General features: G+C 42.3%; 1 protein-coding gene across 10 annotated transcripts in view; it reads left to right on the top strand.

Annotated features, from left to right (window-relative positions):
- Positions 1-18,371, top strand: part of LRRC8C (leucine rich repeat containing 8 VRAC subunit C) — a 124,092-nt gene that overhangs the window by 66,414 nt on the left and 39,307 nt on the right. For 6 of the 10 annotated variants that reach the window (XR_012379379.1, XR_003208402.2, XR_012379381.1 and 3 more), the window contains exons 3-6: positions 6,694-8,836; positions 10,796-10,946; positions 13,439-13,565; positions 16,489-16,647. Coding sequence is in view for 2 of the 10 variants with exons in the window: in XM_025872151.2 (XP_025727936.1) it covers positions 6,694-8,967 (2,274 nt within the window). In the remaining 8 variants the exon portion in view is untranslated. Of the gene's footprint in view, positions 1-6,693; positions 13,238-13,438; positions 13,566-16,488; positions 16,648-18,371 lie in introns of those variants that run through there. The other 4 variants (XR_012379377.1, XR_003208405.2, XM_025872152.2 and 1 more) reach the window with 4 other exon arrangements.

Raw genomic sequence — 18,371 nt, 5'->3', positions numbered from 1 at the left:
CATGGAGAGGAAGAATCAATGCCATAAAGATGTTAGTTCTTCTTAAACTAATTTATAAATGTAATTTAATTCCAATAAAAATGCCACCAAGGTGTTTTTTTTCCCCCTTCTGGATCTAGGCAAGTTGATTATAAAGTTCACTGTGAAAGACGAGCAGGGGTTTGAGCTGTTAATCGCACTGATGACTGATCAGTTGTCTTTCTCCCATGCTTGACCTTGAAGGGCTTATTGCTCTTGGTATCCCTAACATAGTAGCTGACATACAGCAGATAGGCCAAAATGCTTGACTTCTGAGGGCACACACAGAACTACTCCGCTCTCCTGGTCTGCCCCTCCCATCAATGTCATTTCTATCTCTGGCGTGTTAGAGATAAGCTGACACTTACTTCTGTAGCTCTGGCTTTGTTATTTCAAGCAGCTTCTCTGAAGTGAAGTGGTTTGGTTTTATTCTGTTTTAACCTCAGCTCTTTGGTGTCTCATTCTGTTTTGTTTTAACCTCAGCTCTTTGGTGTCTCATTCATGCAAATGGGATACTGTTTCAACTTGTTACCACAGGTGAGTTCTGCTTTTCACAGCATTGGGTTTCTGGAAATTGTCTAAATTAAGTAGATCTTACTTTTACATTATCATAGTGGATGTTATAATTCTAACAAAGTGCTGAGACTCAAATAACTATCATCTAAGCTATATCAGACAATCTAGGATGTAGGCATGACCACTAATGATTTAAAATAGTGACAAGTATGATCCAAAGGCCCTAATTTTGCTCTGACAGTGCAAGGCATTTCAATAAGTGATAAAGTATGCACATATTCCGCTTAAAAATGCATCTCTTTGCTGGTATAAATTTGACAGTTAAATATTTGATTTCTTTTCTCAGATCTAAGCAGCATTTCACGCATGGTTTAGATGGGTTGTTTCCTTTTTTTTTTTTTTAAGATTTTATTTATTTATTTGAGAGAGAGAGAGAGCATGAGCTGAGGGAGAGGCAGAAGCAGGTTCCCCGCTGAGCAGGGAGCCCAATGCGGGACTCAGTCCCAGGACCCTGGGATCATAACCCGAGCCTGAACTAATGCTTAAGCAACTGAACCACCCAGGAGCCCCGGTTGTTTCCTTTTATAAGGCAGCTTGAATTTTCACTTTCTTTGTCTCAAAAACACAGTGAGTCTCATTTTTCCCCCTGAAAGCAGCTGCTATGTTATCTCAAAATAATTTATAAATGAGAATTTATGAATCCAAATTTTACTGAGCCCATTTCTGTAATCCCTGAAACCCTTGGGTTTCTTTTCCAGAAACATTACCTAGATAATATCACAGTGATGGAACAATTTTACATGTATATTTTTTATCCCTCCAGGCCTTTCACTATAAGGCCTTGAGGAGCATTTTATACATGTTGGTCACCTAGACGTCAGCTGCTCCTTAGGATCTAGAGCATGATGGATCAAATTCCAGTCCATTGCCCCATGGCCCTCTCCAAGTTCTACAGACTCCTGGAAGGATTTGCTTCTCATGGTCCTCATTCCTGCTTCCATGGAAACAGTTTAGATTATAGATTTTTACCATCCCAGGCAAATTCTCCCTGTCTGTACAGATTTGATTGAAGCATGAAAGTTGTTCCTTTTTGTTGTGATTTTTATAAAATTGACCCACAAAAGCTGTGTGTGTGTGTGTGTGTGTGTGTGTGTGTGTGTGTGTGTGTGTAGCAGATTTTTACCAAAGCTTCAGGCAAGACTGCAAGGTATTTATATCTCAAAATAGAAATAATGAGTATATCCTCCAGCTTCCCACCATGTTGCCTGACCTGTTTTCTTTGATTTGAGCCCCTCTCTGCTCTGCTGACTCACCCCCTCCCACCTTCAAGCCCGGACATCCCCATATAGCGTAGGGTTGGCCACTTTTGTTGCCATGGCTTCGTCTGACCTTTGCTCTCAGGGACTCACCTTATTCTGTATCCTTCCCCTCCTGCTTCCCAAACCCGTTCGGATATTTTCCTTAACACAGTTGATTTTTATTCAAGAATTATTCTCATATCTGCCTTTAGGATAGTAACTTTCTCACCTTGCTATATTTTTGGATTGGATTCTCTGGTGTATCCTGCTTTTTTTCCATTTTTTTTCTCTCCCCCTACCCCCTCTCCCTCCCCCTCCAGTCTCCCTTCAAAAATACACTTTGTAGCTCCTGGTCTCAAGCCCTTTTCCTCCAAAGGGCATTCTGAGGGTTGCCTCTGGATGAAAATGGTGGCATTCCGGGGCACTGTGATGCATGTGTATGAGCTGGGGATGAGCAAGGTTGGGGGGGGTTGTCCCTGCTCACCCCCCAGCCACTCTCCCTCAGTCCTGCTCCAGCAGCCTGCAACCCTGAGGCTCCTTTGAAATTGGTGTTGCAGCCTTTCTGTAAGGCTTGTTTGGGGCTCTAACCTTTAAATGAATAAAAGTAAAGAGAAGTGAGGTATATCGGTTTAATTAACAAATTTCTCCAAAAAGCGGGGAAGAGGAAACAAAGAATTTCAAGTTCTTACAAGCTGCTGCTGTTTTTTTACAAAGATACCACAAAGCACCCTGTGCCGTTTGTTGTCGTGGTTGCCACTGCTGTTTTAGGAAAACCTGGCCACCTTACTTTTGTCGGTCCTTCCCTCTTTTTTTCTACCTTCGAAAATGCACGTCCTTCTCCCAGTTCTCGGCGCTGCCATGTTCAGAAATACTGTGTCTCTTTAACATGGCGGGGGCAACTTCCTTCCTCTGCCCTGTGGCCACTTTACTGTTCAAATCCTCACTCTCCTGCTGCTGGACTCCTGAACCTGCCCTGTTCCTTCTCACAGTCCTGGATTAGGCAACCAGCCGTCACGTTTTGGGGGAATTCTACTCTGAGCTGCGTCTCTGCGGAAGTCTTCTTAGGAAATGTTCTCTCAGCCTCTGGGGCAGCTATCATCCTTAGCAACTGAATTCCGGTATTTTTTCTACTCTGTGCTCACTTCTGAATAGTTAACAGCTGCTGGAAAGTAGCTCACCGTCCTTCCCCTCCTGGGATTTAAGTAGGCACATTTTTAAAAATTCTGTCTTCGTGAAGATTGAAAGAGAAATAGCCGGCATCAGAAGACTGAAAGGAACTTGGGGAGATGAGCTCTGTCTCCCTCCCCTACGCTGGGCTGTTCTCTGGGAAGCCCTCCTAGCAGAAGCTTGGTGAGGTGAGAAGACGTGTGGAAGGGTAGAAGAACACTAGGCTGTAAACAGGAGACAGGTTTAAGCTCCTGCTGTGTGAACTTGGACAAGTTACTGACATTCTCTGAACCTCAGTTGGCTTTTTTCTTCTGTAGAATGGGGAGAATCTGACCTGCTTCCCTAGCATGGCAGATGCTAGCCAGTTAGGTACCTTTGTGCAGAATATAAAAAGTATCCCCACCTTGTGACCATGGATAGCCCCAAGAGGATGGGGCTTCCATCCCACCGAGGGGAGCACAGCAGGATTTCAGCCCACCCTTGTTTGCCCCATTTGCTTGGCACCCTTGTGCAATGGATATACTGAAACCTTATGCAAGCAAGCTCCATAGGTCTATCATCTTCCACCATTAGGAACAAGCCTGGGGAAGTGCTAGGCAGGGGGCCAGGAAGGGGGTCTGCCTGGTCGCTTGGCAGGGAGTTAGCACTTTAAGAAGGTGCCTGCCTTTTTACCTTCTAACTGATCTTGCTTTCACAAACCAAGTCTTCCGTGTTTTCATCACAACACCAGCAATGCCATATTAACACTCAAGCTTGAAGGTGTCACTCTTGGGGAAGGTGCTCAGGGAAGCACTCCCTTTGCCTGCTCATCTCTCACCACCACCTTCTGCTTACTACACAGACTGTTGGAGCATTAAATGAGACCACGAGTGGGAGCACGTCCAGAACATGACTCCAAACACTAAAGTGCTTATTTGTCTCTCTTCTGTATTCCTTGAGGGTAGTCTGGCATTTGTCTAGGCTTCCTCCTGCTATTTTCTATTCCAGGGGTTTCAAGGTAGAGTGCTTGACCCCCCAGAAATGCAAAGGGTGCTGTGTTGAGATGTGAGATAAAAATGAAAACTTTTATTTAGACAGGCACACCTCATTTTATTGCATTTTGCAGATACTGTGTTTTTCACAAATGGAAGATTTGTGGCAATCCTGGGTCGAGCAGGTCTATTGACACCATTTTTCCAACAGCATTCACTAGCTTCCTGTCTCAGTGTCACATTTTGGTAATTCTTGCAATGTTTCAAATTTCTTCATTATTATTATAGTTGCTCTGGTGATCTGTGACCAGTGATTATGACTTGCTGAAAGCTCAGATGACAGTGGACATTTTTCTGACGTGACACTTTTGCCCTCTTAATAGACCATAGTATAGTGTAAACGTAACTTTTCTGTGCACTGGAAAACCAAAAAGTCCATTTGACTCACTGTGTTGCAATATTTGCTTTATTGTGGTAGTCCAGAACCGAACCTGCAAGGTATGCCTGCATTTATTTTAAGCTTCAAAGGAAAGGAATTAAGCTTTCCTAATATTTCACATATGGATCAACAGGACTTTATGGATGTAATTATGAATAGACATACATATACTGAGTGGGCACGCTCAACATTTTTTCTCTGACATAGGTAAGTGGTAAAAACGCTTGAAGGCCACTGCTCAGTTCTCACACCTCTGTAGCCACCGAGTTCTAGAAATGCAGTCATGTGTGTGATTTCTTCCTTGCTTCTCCTGATTGACACAGTAAATAATTGATCCCCACTTTATCTTCCAGGACAGAGCTTTTATAACTCTTGTAGTGAGACTTCTTCTCTTCCCCTTAACATCATTCTTTCATTGTTATCTGCATAGGGTATTGAAGAGGTAAGCTCTTTTCCTGGAACATAATTTGCATAAGGTAATTTGTTATGATAAAGTCAGATTGGGATCTTTTTGGTTTAATTCTAGAAATTCAGTAAAAGTAAGATTACGTGGGCTCTGGATCCAGGTGGCCTGAGCAGGATGACAGTAGCAAGCAACTTAACCTTTCTGTGCCTTGGTCTCCTCATCTGTGAAATGGGAATAATGAGTACCTGCCTCATCGGATTCCGGTGACAATTAATGAATACCCATGACGTTTTTAGAATAGGCTCAGTTGCATATTAAACACAGCAGAAGTTTTCTGCCGTCAGCGCTATAATCACCATCCATACCTTCTTCCCTAGAAGAGCTAGGGGCCACATGCAGATGTACACAACTCTGAACCGGAAATACTCGTGTCAGTTCAGGATTCATCCACTTTCTCAGCAGATACATGCGGGTGGTCTCCTTTGTATTGGGCACTCTGCTAAGTGTTGGGCACTCCACTCCATTGTCAGCCCTTGCACTTCTGTCTGGTGGGCGGTGTCCCCCATGTCACCGACTTGTGGTCCCATTCCCATGTCACAGCAGCCCACTTCACAGTGGATTCAGTTTCTGCTTCTATAACTGCTATAAAGGGCTTTACTGTTTGTTACCGAAATCACTAAATGTTTTGCGATTGCAGAATCACTGAAAGCTATGGGTTTCCAGCCATTTGACATTTTTAAATAGATTTTCCCTGCATTATTAATTCCACATGTTATCGCTGTCATTTCCTTGGTGGTTATTCTCCCTCTGAACTATTTGCTTATTGTTCCTGTGGACAGTTCCTCCAGGTTGATTCAAAGAGTATTTGGCCTCGTACTCCGTCATCTGCAAAAAGGATGCCCTCTTTCTTACCGAAATTGCAATGTTAGGAGACTACTGGACAGTCTTAGGACTTACTAATTTTTTTTCTGACAAATTGCAGTATTGGTAGAGGGATACAAATTTTCAATGTAATATTTTTTGTGAAAAGCCAGCAAGTTGAAACCTAATTATTTTACTATGGAGCACTTCTGTATTCTTGACTATCTCTCTGTGGAGAGATGAAATGGTTTTTCTAAAAGCGTAGTGAATTCCCATTGTATGAAGGCCATTTGCATTCATCTATGCATGCAGTCCGGGATATGGGTAGAAAGTAAGGGGTGAATGATAAAGACCGGAATTTCTTCCACATTTCCTCCTGCCAATCCTGTTAATTCTCATACACAGGCCCATCTAATCTGGGGAGCCATCCAGTTCAGGATTGAGTCTGATAAGGGGACGTACTTCCCAGACCAATGACTGATTCTCCCAGGTTTCAGGGAGAGAAGAAACGCAAAAGTTTAAAACATGTGAATGTTCTTTAAATACTTATTTTGTTGTGAGTTCTTCTGTGGCCTAAGAAAACCACTGTGTTGGGCACCTGGGTGGCTCAGTTGGTTAAGTGACTGCCTTCGGCTCAGGTCATGATCCTGGAGTCCCGGGATCGAGTCCCGCATCAGGCTCCCTGCTCAGCGGGGAGTCTGCCTCTCCCTCTGACCCTCCCCCCTCTCATGCTCTCTCTCTCTCATTCCCTCTCTCAAATAACTAATAGAAAATCTTAAGAAAGAAAGAAAACTGCCGTGTTTTATGTCATAACTCACACATGATGAGCAAAGTCAAATATTTCATTTTCCCAGCACGTGGGCCGGGAATGAAATCCTGGTGCTGGAATCGAGCATTGTATTCTCCAGGCGAAGGAAATGGACATTTATTGGATGTTATTGCTGCTTGCTTCACACTAATGACATTATCGGAGCTCTTCGAATAATGTAATTTGACAACATTACTTCTGTGTTTCAGGTCATGCAAGACAAGATCATCTGCCTTCCAAAAAGAGTCCAGCCTTCTCAGAATCACTCTTCCGTGTCCAATGTCTCTCAAGCAGTTGCCAGCACCACCCCGCTGCCTCCCCCTAAGCCGTCTCCTCCCAACCCCGCCACCGTGGAAATGAAAGGGCTGAAGACGGACTTGGACCTCCAGCAGTACAGTTTTATAAACCAGATGTGTTACGAGCGAGCCCTCCACTGGTATGCCAAGTATTTCCCTTACCTGGTCCTCATCCATACCCTGGTCTTCATGCTCTGCAGCAACTTTTGGTTCAAGTTCCCTGGCTCCAGCTCCAAAATAGAACATTTCATCTCGATCCTGGGGAAGTGTTTTGACTCTCCTTGGACCACACGGGCTTTATCGGAAGTGTCTGGGGAGGATTCAGAGGAAAAGGACAACAGGAAGAACAACATGAGCAGGTCCAACACCGTCCAGTCCGGTCCGGAAGGCAGCCTGGTCAACTCTCCGTCGTTAAAGTCCATTCCTGAGAAGTTCGTGGTTGACAAATCCACTGCAGGAGCTCTGGATAAGAAGGAAGGTGAGCAAGCAAAGGCCTTATTTGAGAAGGTGAAGAAGTTCAGGCTGCACGTCGAAGAAGGTGATATACTCTATGCTATGTACGTTCGCCAGACGGTGCTTAAAGTTATAAAATTCCTAATCATCATTGGGTATAATAGCGCCCTGGTTTCCAAAGTCCAGTTTACTGTGGACTGTAACGTGGACATTCAGGATATGACTGGATATAAAAACTTCTCTTGTAATCACACCATGGCACACTTGTTCTCAAAGCTGTCCTTTTGCTACCTGTGTTTTGTGAGTATCTACGGGTTGACATGCCTTTACACCTTATACTGGCTCTTCTACCGTTCTCTACGGGAATATTCTTTCGAGTACGTCCGGCAGGAGACTGGGATTGATGATATTCCGGATGTGAAGAATGACTTTGCGTTTATGCTTCATATGATAGATCAGTATGACCCACTGTATTCCAAGAGATTTGCGGTGTTCCTATCTGAAGTGAGTGAGAACAAATTAAAGCAGCTAAACTTAAATAATGAGTGGACTCCCGATAAACTGAGGCAGAAGCTGCAGACGAATGCCCATAACCGGTTGGAATTGCCTCTTATTATGCTCTCTGGCCTTCCAGACACAGTCTTTGAGATCACAGAGTTGCAGTCTCTAAAACTTGAAATCATCAAGAACGTCATGATCCCAGCCACCATCGCGCAGCTAGACAATCTCCAAGAGCTCTCGCTACACCAGTGCTCAGTCAAAATCCACAGTGCGGCACTCTCTTTCCTGAAGGAAAACCTCAAGGTCTTGAGCGTCAAGTTTGATGATATGAGGGAGCTGCCCCCCTGGATGTATGGGCTCCGGAATCTGGAAGAGCTCTACCTGGTCGGCTCTCTAAGTCATGATATTTCCAAAAATGTCACCCTTGAGTCTCTGCGGGATCTCAAAAGCCTTAAAATTCTCTCTATCAAAAGCAACGTTTCCAAAATCCCTCAGGCAGTGGTGGACGTTTCCAGCCATCTCCAGAAGATGTGCATCCATAACGATGGCACCAAGCTGGTGATGCTCAACAACTTAAAGAAGATGACCAATCTGACGGAGCTGGAGCTGGTCCACTGCGACCTGGAGCGCATTCCCCATGCTGTGTTTAGTCTGCTCAGCCTCCAGGAATTGGACCTCAAAGAGAATAATCTGAAATCTATAGAAGAAATCGTTAGCTTCCAGCACTTGAGGAAGTTGACGGTGCTGAAATTGTGGCACAATGGCATCACCTACATCCCAGAGCATATCAAGAAACTCACCAGCCTGGAGCGCCTGGCCTTCAGTCACAACAAAATAGAGGTGCTGCCTTCCCACCTCTTCCTATGCAACAAAATCCGATACTTGGACTTGTCCTACAATGACATTCGGTTCATCCCACCCGAAATCGGAGTTCTACAGAGTTTACAGTATTTTTCCATCACTTGTAACAAAGTGGAGAGCCTTCCAGACGAACTCTACTTCTGCAAGAAACTTAAAACTCTGAAGATTGGGAAAAACAGCCTCTCCATACTTTCACCGAAAATTGGAAATTTATTATTCCTTTCCTACTTAGACGTTAAAGGTAATCACTTTGAAATCCTCCCTCCAGAACTGGGTGACTGTCGGGCCCTGAAACGAGCCGGGTTGGTTGTGGAAGATGCTCTGTTTGAAACTCTGCCTTCTGATGTCCGAGAACAAATGAAAGCAGAATAACTTATTTTTCTTTAAAGCTTGACTGAAATGTGCTTCTACCAAATACAGTATAAATAATTAGGTAGTCTTAATGCCTTTCCTATTTTATTTTTATTTTTTTTCTTTTTCACACAAAACAAAATGTACACAAAGATTGAGTAAGGAGTATGTATTTTTTAATAAAAATTTAATTGTATTTTTTCAATATTAATATTTTAAAGTTTTATTTGTCCTGGAACCTAATGTATCTATTATTGTTTTCTACTGAGAGAAACAGGTGGTTCCATCTGTTTTTTTGTTTGTTTGTTTGTTTGTTTGTTTCATTTCATTCTTGTGAAAGGGAGGGAATTTTAAGTTGCATGCTTTTTGGTATTTTTTAAATAGATGTTTTGCCAAGGTCATTTTTTGCTTGTTTACACCTGTCCAGGGTCCTTTTGTTTTCATTGTGTATGTACCAAGTAGTCCGTGCTGGTCATTGTAATACCAGCTGCCTTCTGCATTGGCCAAGTCCTTCATCCTATAGAAAACTCTTCTCTGGAGTGTAAATTCACATAAGTGCATTGCCACAGGCCATTGTTTTCAAAATTTCTCCTCATCTCCAACAGAACCCTAACTTGTGTTATTTCATATACCTAACTGACAGTCAACATGATCGTTAGGCTAGGATTTTGTGGTGAGTGAAGACAATAATCTTCCATGGTTGGCTGATCTGAATTGGTCATTTATCATCTAACTGATTTGCGTTCTCGCCAGCATTTCAAAAATATCATTTAAAAACAAAATACAGAGGCTCTCCTCCCCCTGCCCTTCATCTTAATATTGCTATGTAGTACTGCTGAACAACCTTAGAGAAGCTAGATTTATTTTAATTAAAATAGGTAATTAAATTTAAAAATCAGAATCAGAAGCCTGGTTTTTAAGTAATGTAATAACCTTTGATATCTTGATATGTGGGTACATCAGATGGAAAAAATATTCCCGGCTGAAGCAGTCTATGAAAGGGCTGGTGCACTGTAGTCAGGTGCACTGGTTGCTTCGGGCAGGGGTGGCCATCTCCTCACATTCTGCCTGGTACACAGAATAACCCTCATCTCCATAAATGGAGCTCCCGTAATCCTGCCCTTGCTGCAGATGCAAGGGATGCGAGCACAGAAACTCTTTCTGCTTTTTGGCTTAAAATAAGCATCTCATCTAAAATGGTTGTTACTTGTTTTTTTAAAGGGGTGAATAAATTGCTAAGTGGATGTCACTTAGAAATAATTTGTACTTGATGGCCAGCAGAGCTTTTATTTACCTTTGCATTTAAACCAACATAGTATAGCATCTTGGGCAAAATGTTACTGATTCTTCAACTGTGTAAGACAGGAAAATGAAAACACTCAGCCCTCAATCCAGGACCAGTATTGCTGATCATGGGAATTTTGTTTTATGTAGTAAATTCACTCTGTTTTCAGAGCTCTAGTCTGATCTAAAAGAGTTTTGTGACTCAACAATGAAAGAAAATAGGAAGATGATTTGGGGTTTCAAAATAATTGCTTTTAAATTTTGCGCCTCGATCCTGGGGATTTTGTGCAGTGCTGCTTTGAGTCGTGTACAGAACACAACTATAGGAACGACTCAGCAGACACACGTACCTCAATCGTGTTTGAGATGCTATGAGATGTCATGGAGTGAAGGATTTGGGAAAGAGATGCTTTTCATTTGTTTAATAATGAAATCATGCAGTCCAGGATGCTTTATTGTTTCTGCTCTATGTCCAAGTGTTAGAATGGTGATTTTGTGTAAATTATTTCCCACCTAGAATTGAAATGATATGTTTAAAATAGTAACATGGCTATATTTCTTGTAGGAGAAAATATTCGATTCCAGAATATAGTTAGGATCCTGATTATGAACAATGTGTTGCATTTAGAAACAGAGCCCTCTTTGTTTTAAGCAAACAAACAAAAGACTTGGAAGATTCTCCATGACTGAGCATGACAAAAATACCCTGTTGAAAGGTAAGCTTAAATAACTACTGGTGAAACACTGGGTGCGCTATTTTTCTGGATAAAACTTATAGTTAGTTTCTATATCACCCTTCAAAAAGGATCTATTCAGATTAAAAATCATATTTATGCTGAAGTCTTTATCTGGTGTTAATTCATAATCTCACATGGGGTTCATAACTAAAGTAAGTGACTAGTAAGTAGTTTTATCACTTGTAATAATTTGCTCCCAATTCCAAATGACTCTGATTTGCTTGCTTAATGATTTCACAGGCTGGCCCCTAAACCAAATTCTAAATAACATCCAGTAAATCAGTATTGTTCTATGACTTTATGCTTTAACTATGAAGGAAATATGAAGGAAAATTCATAGATGTTTCTATTAGATTTTATAAAAATTCCAAAGTCTCAAACTTCATTTTGAGTCTCAATTTTCTGACTCTGGCCCTTTTTAATATTGTTAAGTTTTTGTTCACATGTATAAGCAAAAAGTATTTAATTACATTTAGCCTTTAAATGGGAAACTCAGGTAAATGAACTGCTGACTTTTCTAAAGTCCTTTAATGGATCAACTCAGTGTAAAAGGGGTATTTACCTAATCCCTTTCTATATTTTACAAGTGCTCTTGCTCAAAAGGAACAACTAGCTCTATTTCTGCAACCTCTACAAGAGTCATGAGAAACTGCTTCTGTAAATCTAAAAGCACCGTACGTACTCATAACTCCTATGGCCGCTCGAAGCCCATGATGGGTATGCTTGCTGGTCAGTTTTCATGGTTAAGCGTAGAACAGATAATGTCTGGTGATGATCTGGCTGAAGCAAAGCATAGAAGTGTATCCCAGTGGAACTCCCCTAAGAAGACCACACCTCAGAAAACTAGTTATGTGTTAGGTTTTTGTTTTGTTTTGTTTTGTTTTGTTTTGTTCTTAACACAGCACTTTTAACATAAATGTTCTTGATACAGTGAAACAATTGTAGATTTTTCTTGTTCACCCACATTTTCCCTGCATTCCCCATGTAGCGTAAAGAGTTCCAACAATTTACATGGCATTCTGTTCAGCAGGAAGGCTTAGAAGGTATGCCTGGTAGGAGTATTTTGTTCATCCAGAGGTGCCTCTTTATCTGCCTCTCAAGCCATCTTCTTAGAGAGGGTTTTAAACAACCTGGTGTCTTTCTCAGGCTACTTGGGATAAGGAAGGTCCAAGTTCTTGCAGTATGCTGTCTTATGATTTCTGATATTAAGAAAAAAGAAGACAGATTCTTTATATCTCTTATTACTACTTCCCCCAAGAGGAGTTTTGCTGTTGTTTTTCTAATTCTATCGTTTTAAAAAAAGTCCGTTTTTAAGTAACTTATTCTACTCTCCAATTTCCTACCAAATAGCTGATCAATAGTAATGCTATATTTACATAAACAGTAAACATTCGTGATCCATCTCTATGAAAATGGTCAGCAGTACTTAGTAGTGAATAGATAAGATAAATTTTCATGTAATTTCAATGTGTGTCCCCCCATTAATTCTGATGTGATGCTCGTCAAGCAGTTACATTTTTGGTGGGATCTCAGTAACTCACAGTAGGGTCCCATAGTAACCTTAAGTTAGTAAAACAAGTGAACAAAACAGTTATGAGTGAGGGGAATGCCTCAAGAGTCTGTAAGAGATTCTCATCTTTTCTTGTCAATTCAGACACATTGTAAGAAAACTTAGACAGTCTCAAACAGACCTGCCACTCATGTTTTAGATTTAGGCCTCAGTGACATGCTTCTTATACAATTTCATCCCAGCCTTTCAAACAAGGTGTCCCCTGTTACTGCATCTTCCCAGAGCCATGCACTGACAAAGGTAACATCCGGAAGTTCATTCTGGAGAGAGGGAAGAGTGTCCTCCCCACCAAGGAATTTTTTTTTTTAATCAGAAGACCTTGACAAGGGGTACTTTGAACAACTTAACTTGTTGACCATGTTAAGTAACAGTTCCAATGCATGGTTTTTAATGTAGTTATAAATTTGCTCTCTGCTGAATACTATCCCCTCTCCCACCTGATTCTGCCTCTTGAATGAATATTTTTACTGGGGTTGAAACTCAATGCCTTATGTGCTCCCTCAGTTGTTTTTCCTGCCGCTTGTTTTCTCTGTGTTCAGATTGTGTCAAATGCTGGTAAAACCTCTAAGACTGTCAAGAAAATGCTTGAAAGTTGATTTGTCATAGTGCAAATTCCCGATGAAATGTCTTCATGTTATTTGGCTATGTAGTACATAGGAACAGAAAATAACTTAAATAAACTCATTTTTGTAATTTAAAATTGAGATTCGTCCCTTATTGGATTATAGAAGTCATGTTTATCTTTTGCATTTCTCCTGGTTTTTGCATCTGCCTTTGCAAAGACTCTGTGCTCCGCAGGAAATGAGCCGCATGCCTTCTTTCACTTCGTGTTTAGCTAGTTTCTGCAATTGTGACTAATTATTTCCTTCCTTAATTCACTGTGCTGCTGCATCTACCTCAGGTGCCCCTGGAGTTCCATCTGAGTAATTAGCGCCTGGATATGGAGTCTGGCTTGCAATGGCTGCACCTTTGCCAGATCAGATTGTGCGATTGCTGTCCAGCTCAGCTTTTCACCCAACGCTGTTACGGTAATGGTTGTGGTTACTTAAAGGAATCAGAATGGTTCTGCTCAGCTAGAAAGCCTCCCCTCCTTAACCACACACACCCCAGGCTTATGGAAGCCCTTTTACAGAAAATCTTCTATACCACTTAGGCATAAGAAAATTGTGATTGGTAACTTTTGAAGCTAAATTGTCACCGTATTTTTCTGTAGTCATTTGTGACTCCATCATTTTATTGATAATCAACTGATAGCCCTTGGGAGAAAGTCTATTGAGACGAGGAAGGATTCTGAGAGTGGCAAGAGGCCCCATGAATGTGTGCATTCTCACAGGGGGATGGCTGGGTGGCTCAGTCGGTTAAGCGTCTGCCTTTGGCTCAGGTCATGATCCCGGGGTCCTGAGATTGAGCCCCATGTCGGGCTCCCTGCTTAGCGGGAAGCCTGCATCTCCCTCTCCCTCTGCCTGCTGCTCCCCCTCCTTATGCTCTCTCTCTCTGACAAATAAAATCTTTTAAAAAAATAATAAAAAACTCACAGGATTGTGGGGCAGCTTGAGAAATTTTGGAGTCGTGAGTGGAGAAATGCCATAGAATGGAGACAGCTGGTGATTCAGTGCAAGTGCTCATACGGAGAAGACTGTCCACTGGTACCTTCCAATGTCCCATCATCCGGTCCTTTCATTTATACACAATATTGAGATAAACACTGACGTTGAATAAATTGAGTCAATTGTTCAGGCTACCAAGATATAAGCATTTCTGTTTGGGTGCAGAAGTACATAAGAGGGAAGTCACTAAAGACAATTTTAGACTCAGCTGGGGGTACTCATATGGCCCCAGGCCTGCATAAGTTTGAATGTTATCCTCAGTATCCAAGTAGGAAAAAAGTGAGAGGCTGTACTATTTTTGTGTGTAAATCTTTGAATACAGTAGATTTCGTATTTGAACAAAGCAAGGTACAAACATTTTTATGATCAGGCATACCATGGATGAGTGTTTTCCGGGTTTAAATATTTTACACAAAAGACACAACATTAGGCAGGGTGTTATTACCAAACATGAACCAAACTGGCCATTCTGATTATCTTGATTTAGGGAATCTTGTTAGAAAGTTTGCAAACAAGTAGAAAATGGGCTTTATTTTTTTTAATCTTTCAAGGAATTTATTTCAACTAAAGTTATATCTAGACATCACCATTTAAAAAAGTGTTTATTCAATTCTTAGTAATAGTTTCAGGTAATATAGCTCTTGGGAATAGTGACACAAAAGAGGCAGCACGTAACTCTTGTGTTTTGTATCTCCTTTAGAGTCTAAGAAAAAAATAATAAACTAACAGTGATTTTTAATATAAAAATTATAATAGCTCTTTAATCTTAATTGCAATGGTTCTGGGGATTCCTTTATGATTTCATATAGTCTTTGTGAAGTAATTTTGTTAAAATCATACTCTAACATTTGGACAGCCTAACTCTATTAACTGATAGCCTTGGGGCCCCGAGGGCCATCATTCCTGTCCAAACTGGTTCTGGGATTGATTATTTTCCTACGGCTGCCATCACAAACTACCACATGCAGGGGGGCTTCCACAAATTTATTGTCTCAGTGCTAGCTCAAGGTGTCAGTAGAGTTGGTGGTATCCAAGGGCTGTAAGAGAAGATCTGCTCCATGCCTCTCTCCTGTCTTTCAGTGGTTTGTTGGCCATCTCTGGGAATCCTTAACTTATAGATGCATCATCACTCAATCTCTGCTTTCATTTTCATTTGGCATCCTCCCTGTGTGTCTACCTCTGTGTTCAAACTCCTCCCCTTTTTTAAAGATTTTATTTATTTATTTATTTATTTGAGAGAGAGAGCATGAGCGGGGGGGAGGGGCAGAGGGAGATGGGCAAGCAGACTCCCCGCTGAGCAGGGAGCCCCACACAGGGCTCAATCTCAGGACCCCGAAATCATGACTTGAGCCAAAGGCAGTCACTTAACCGACCGAGCCACCCAAGGTACCCCGAAACGTCCCCTTTTTAAAAGAACTCCATCATATTAGATTAGGGCCCACCCTATTAATTTCATCTTAATTTGATAATCTGCAGAGACCCTATTTTCAAATAAGACCATATTCACAGGTACTGGGGGTTAGAACTTCATCATTTGAGGGTGTTGGAGAGCAAAAATTCGTGTCCTCTTCAAGGTCCCTCTAGCTGGACTAAGAATCAAATTGATACGAGAGAGATTAACAGGAGAAATTCAATTTTAATAGCATACCTGTGGGGAATCCACACAGACTGGAAGTTCTGAAAACAGGAAAAATGAAATCTATATGTCATCCTGTACTAAGGAGAAGGGGGTAGAGGTCTAGGACGTCGAAGGGAAGGAATGCAATTCACAGGGTAATAAGAAGAGCAGATATTTGGTAATTAGATATTTGCCCAGCCATATACATAAGTCAGATAAAATTTCTCTCTGCTAATAACCCTTATTCTGGGAAAGACCCCAACTTAGATTCTTCTATGTAGTTAAGGGAGAGGCAAAATTTTCTCTTGAGCCTGCAGGTTCTCAATTGCCTTCAGCGCAAAACAATTTTCATGCCAAAGTGGCCCATCTTGGGGCACTACGGGAGACACAATTCAATCCATAACACTAGGCAAGATGCTTCTCTTTCTTAATAAAACCATTACATTCCAGGTTTATTGGAAACATAGAATTTGGAGCCCTTAAAGACTGGTTAATTCAGAGTTTTCAGATAGTGTTCCAAGAAGCTCTAGTGCTCCAACAAAGTATCTCAGGAAGACTCGGAGACTAGATAGGGCTCCTGGTTTCATATCTGTTCCAATTACTCTTGCCATGTAATAAACCACCCCAAAACTTAGTAGGTTAAAACAACTACTTTCGTACACTCCCAGATTCTGTGGCTCTGGAATTTGGAGGGCATAGCAAAAACAGCTTCTCTCTGCTCCACAGCGTCTCGGACCTCATTTGGGAAGACTCAATGGCTGGGAGCTAGAATCGTCTGGAGTCGTCCTCACTCCTACATCTGGCATTTGATTCTGGCTGTCGGCTTGAACCTCAGCTGAGCCTCTCCATACAGCCTGAGCTTCCACACAGCATGTCAGCTTTGGGGTAATCAGAGCTCTTTTGTAATACCTTATGGCTCCCAAGAGACTATTCCAAAAGGCAGAAAGGATGCTGTATCACCTTGTATAACATCACTTTTGTGACATCACTTCCGACATATTCTATTGGTTGAAACAGTTGTAAATCTTGCCCAGGTTAGGGGCAGGGGAGAGGGGATATAGACCCCACCTTTCAATGGGAGGAGTGTCAATGTCACCTTGGAAGAATAGATGGAACAAGACACCCAGTGCTGGCCTCTGCGAAAATGACAATGTTCCATTATCCACACCAGTCTCTTTAACCAGAGGCAGCACTTCTCCCTGACTAATGTTCACTAGCAACTGTAGCTAGTAAATACAGAACCCACGGAGGCCAAATGACGCTGAGACATTTTACATACTCCTTCAGCAAATCCAGTGATTACTGTAGAAAACCAGAAAATTGAGCCGGCTAATAGTCCCTTCACCCTTTTCCTTTGTTTCTAATTTCTTTGGGCAAGATGGGAGAGCCTGGCAGAATTTGTTATGAAGTAACTGCAAGAGAGTCATCATTTCATTGTATTGAATTGCATCGTAAAAAATCATCAACTTTGGGGGCACCTGGCTGGCTCAGTCGGCAGAGCATGTGACTCTTGATCTGGGGGTCCTGAGTTTGAGCGCTACCTGGGGGTAGAGTTTCCAAAAATAAATGTACAGCTTAAAAAAACTTTTTTTTTTTTTTAAATCTTCACCCTTTTGACACGGCTTCAGGGAGAGGTGTTTTCACAAATTTTATTCGACTGTCGTATGTTTCTCCCAATGACAGCCAGAATTTCCTGCAGTTTTCAGAGATGCACTTGTACACAGGGCGTGCACAGCCCTGGTCTATGACTTACAGGAATCAAAGGAAAAGTCTCATCAGTGTCTGTGCTGAAAGGTGGGGAGAGCTGGAGCGGCACGTCAGCCACTTTTATCCAGGCCCCAGAGGTGGCCCGGTGCCCGGCTCCCTGCCCTCCCTGGGCCTCCCTGGCAGCCTCCCCAGCCTCCCTGGCCTCCCCGCAGGAGCAGGGCGCGGCAGTCGCCCACCCCCTGCTTCTCTGCAGCCTTCTCTGTTAGATCTCGGCCTTTCAGCTCAGGAGGAACATTTGGGGTTAGGAAAAGTTTTCTAGGAAACAATTACTCACAAGCTAAGGGACCAGAAAAGTCCCAGAGATGTTCTCCAGCAGACAGTTTAAACTCATGACTCGCAGCTGGGCAGCCTGCCCCGTGGGGGCCCATGTGAACTGAGTCTGTGTCAGGCCACCTCAAGATCGGTGTCCTCCCTCCAGCCTACTCATCTTCAAACCATTCACTGAGGGCTCCCCTCGCTCATGTTCACTTTTATAAAATCCACCAGCGTACTGAGTTCATTCGGAAAATATAACTATTTCATGGCACGTCTTCCCTCATAAGGTCATACCGCAGAGGTTAGCTGGAGTCTGGATGTCTCTTAAGATTTAGAGGACATTGGCTCTACCCCCAACCCAGGGGTCCCGCGCCCTCCCCAAACCTCCACACATTTTCAGTGTGTGTATTGTTTCAGGCCACTGGCTCTGAACCTCTGCTTCTATGGAATGTCTTCCGTGCATCACCTCACGGTTCCACGTGTTTGGTCAATTCTTCCAGACCTGAAAGAGGAACCTGCCCTGTTCTTTGATTTCCCCCAACACACACACACACACACACACACACACACACACACACACACACACA

The sequence above is a fragment of the Callorhinus ursinus genome, unplaced genomic scaffold, assembly GCF_003265705.2.
Source record: "Callorhinus ursinus isolate GAN/ISIS: 27379988/994484 unplaced genomic scaffold, GSC_fseal_2.0 scaffold9, whole genome shotgun sequence".
In the NCBI taxonomy this organism is placed as follows: Eukaryota; Metazoa; Chordata; class Mammalia; order Carnivora; family Otariidae; genus Callorhinus; species Callorhinus ursinus.
This window is presented reverse-complemented; position numbering and strand designations above follow the sequence as displayed.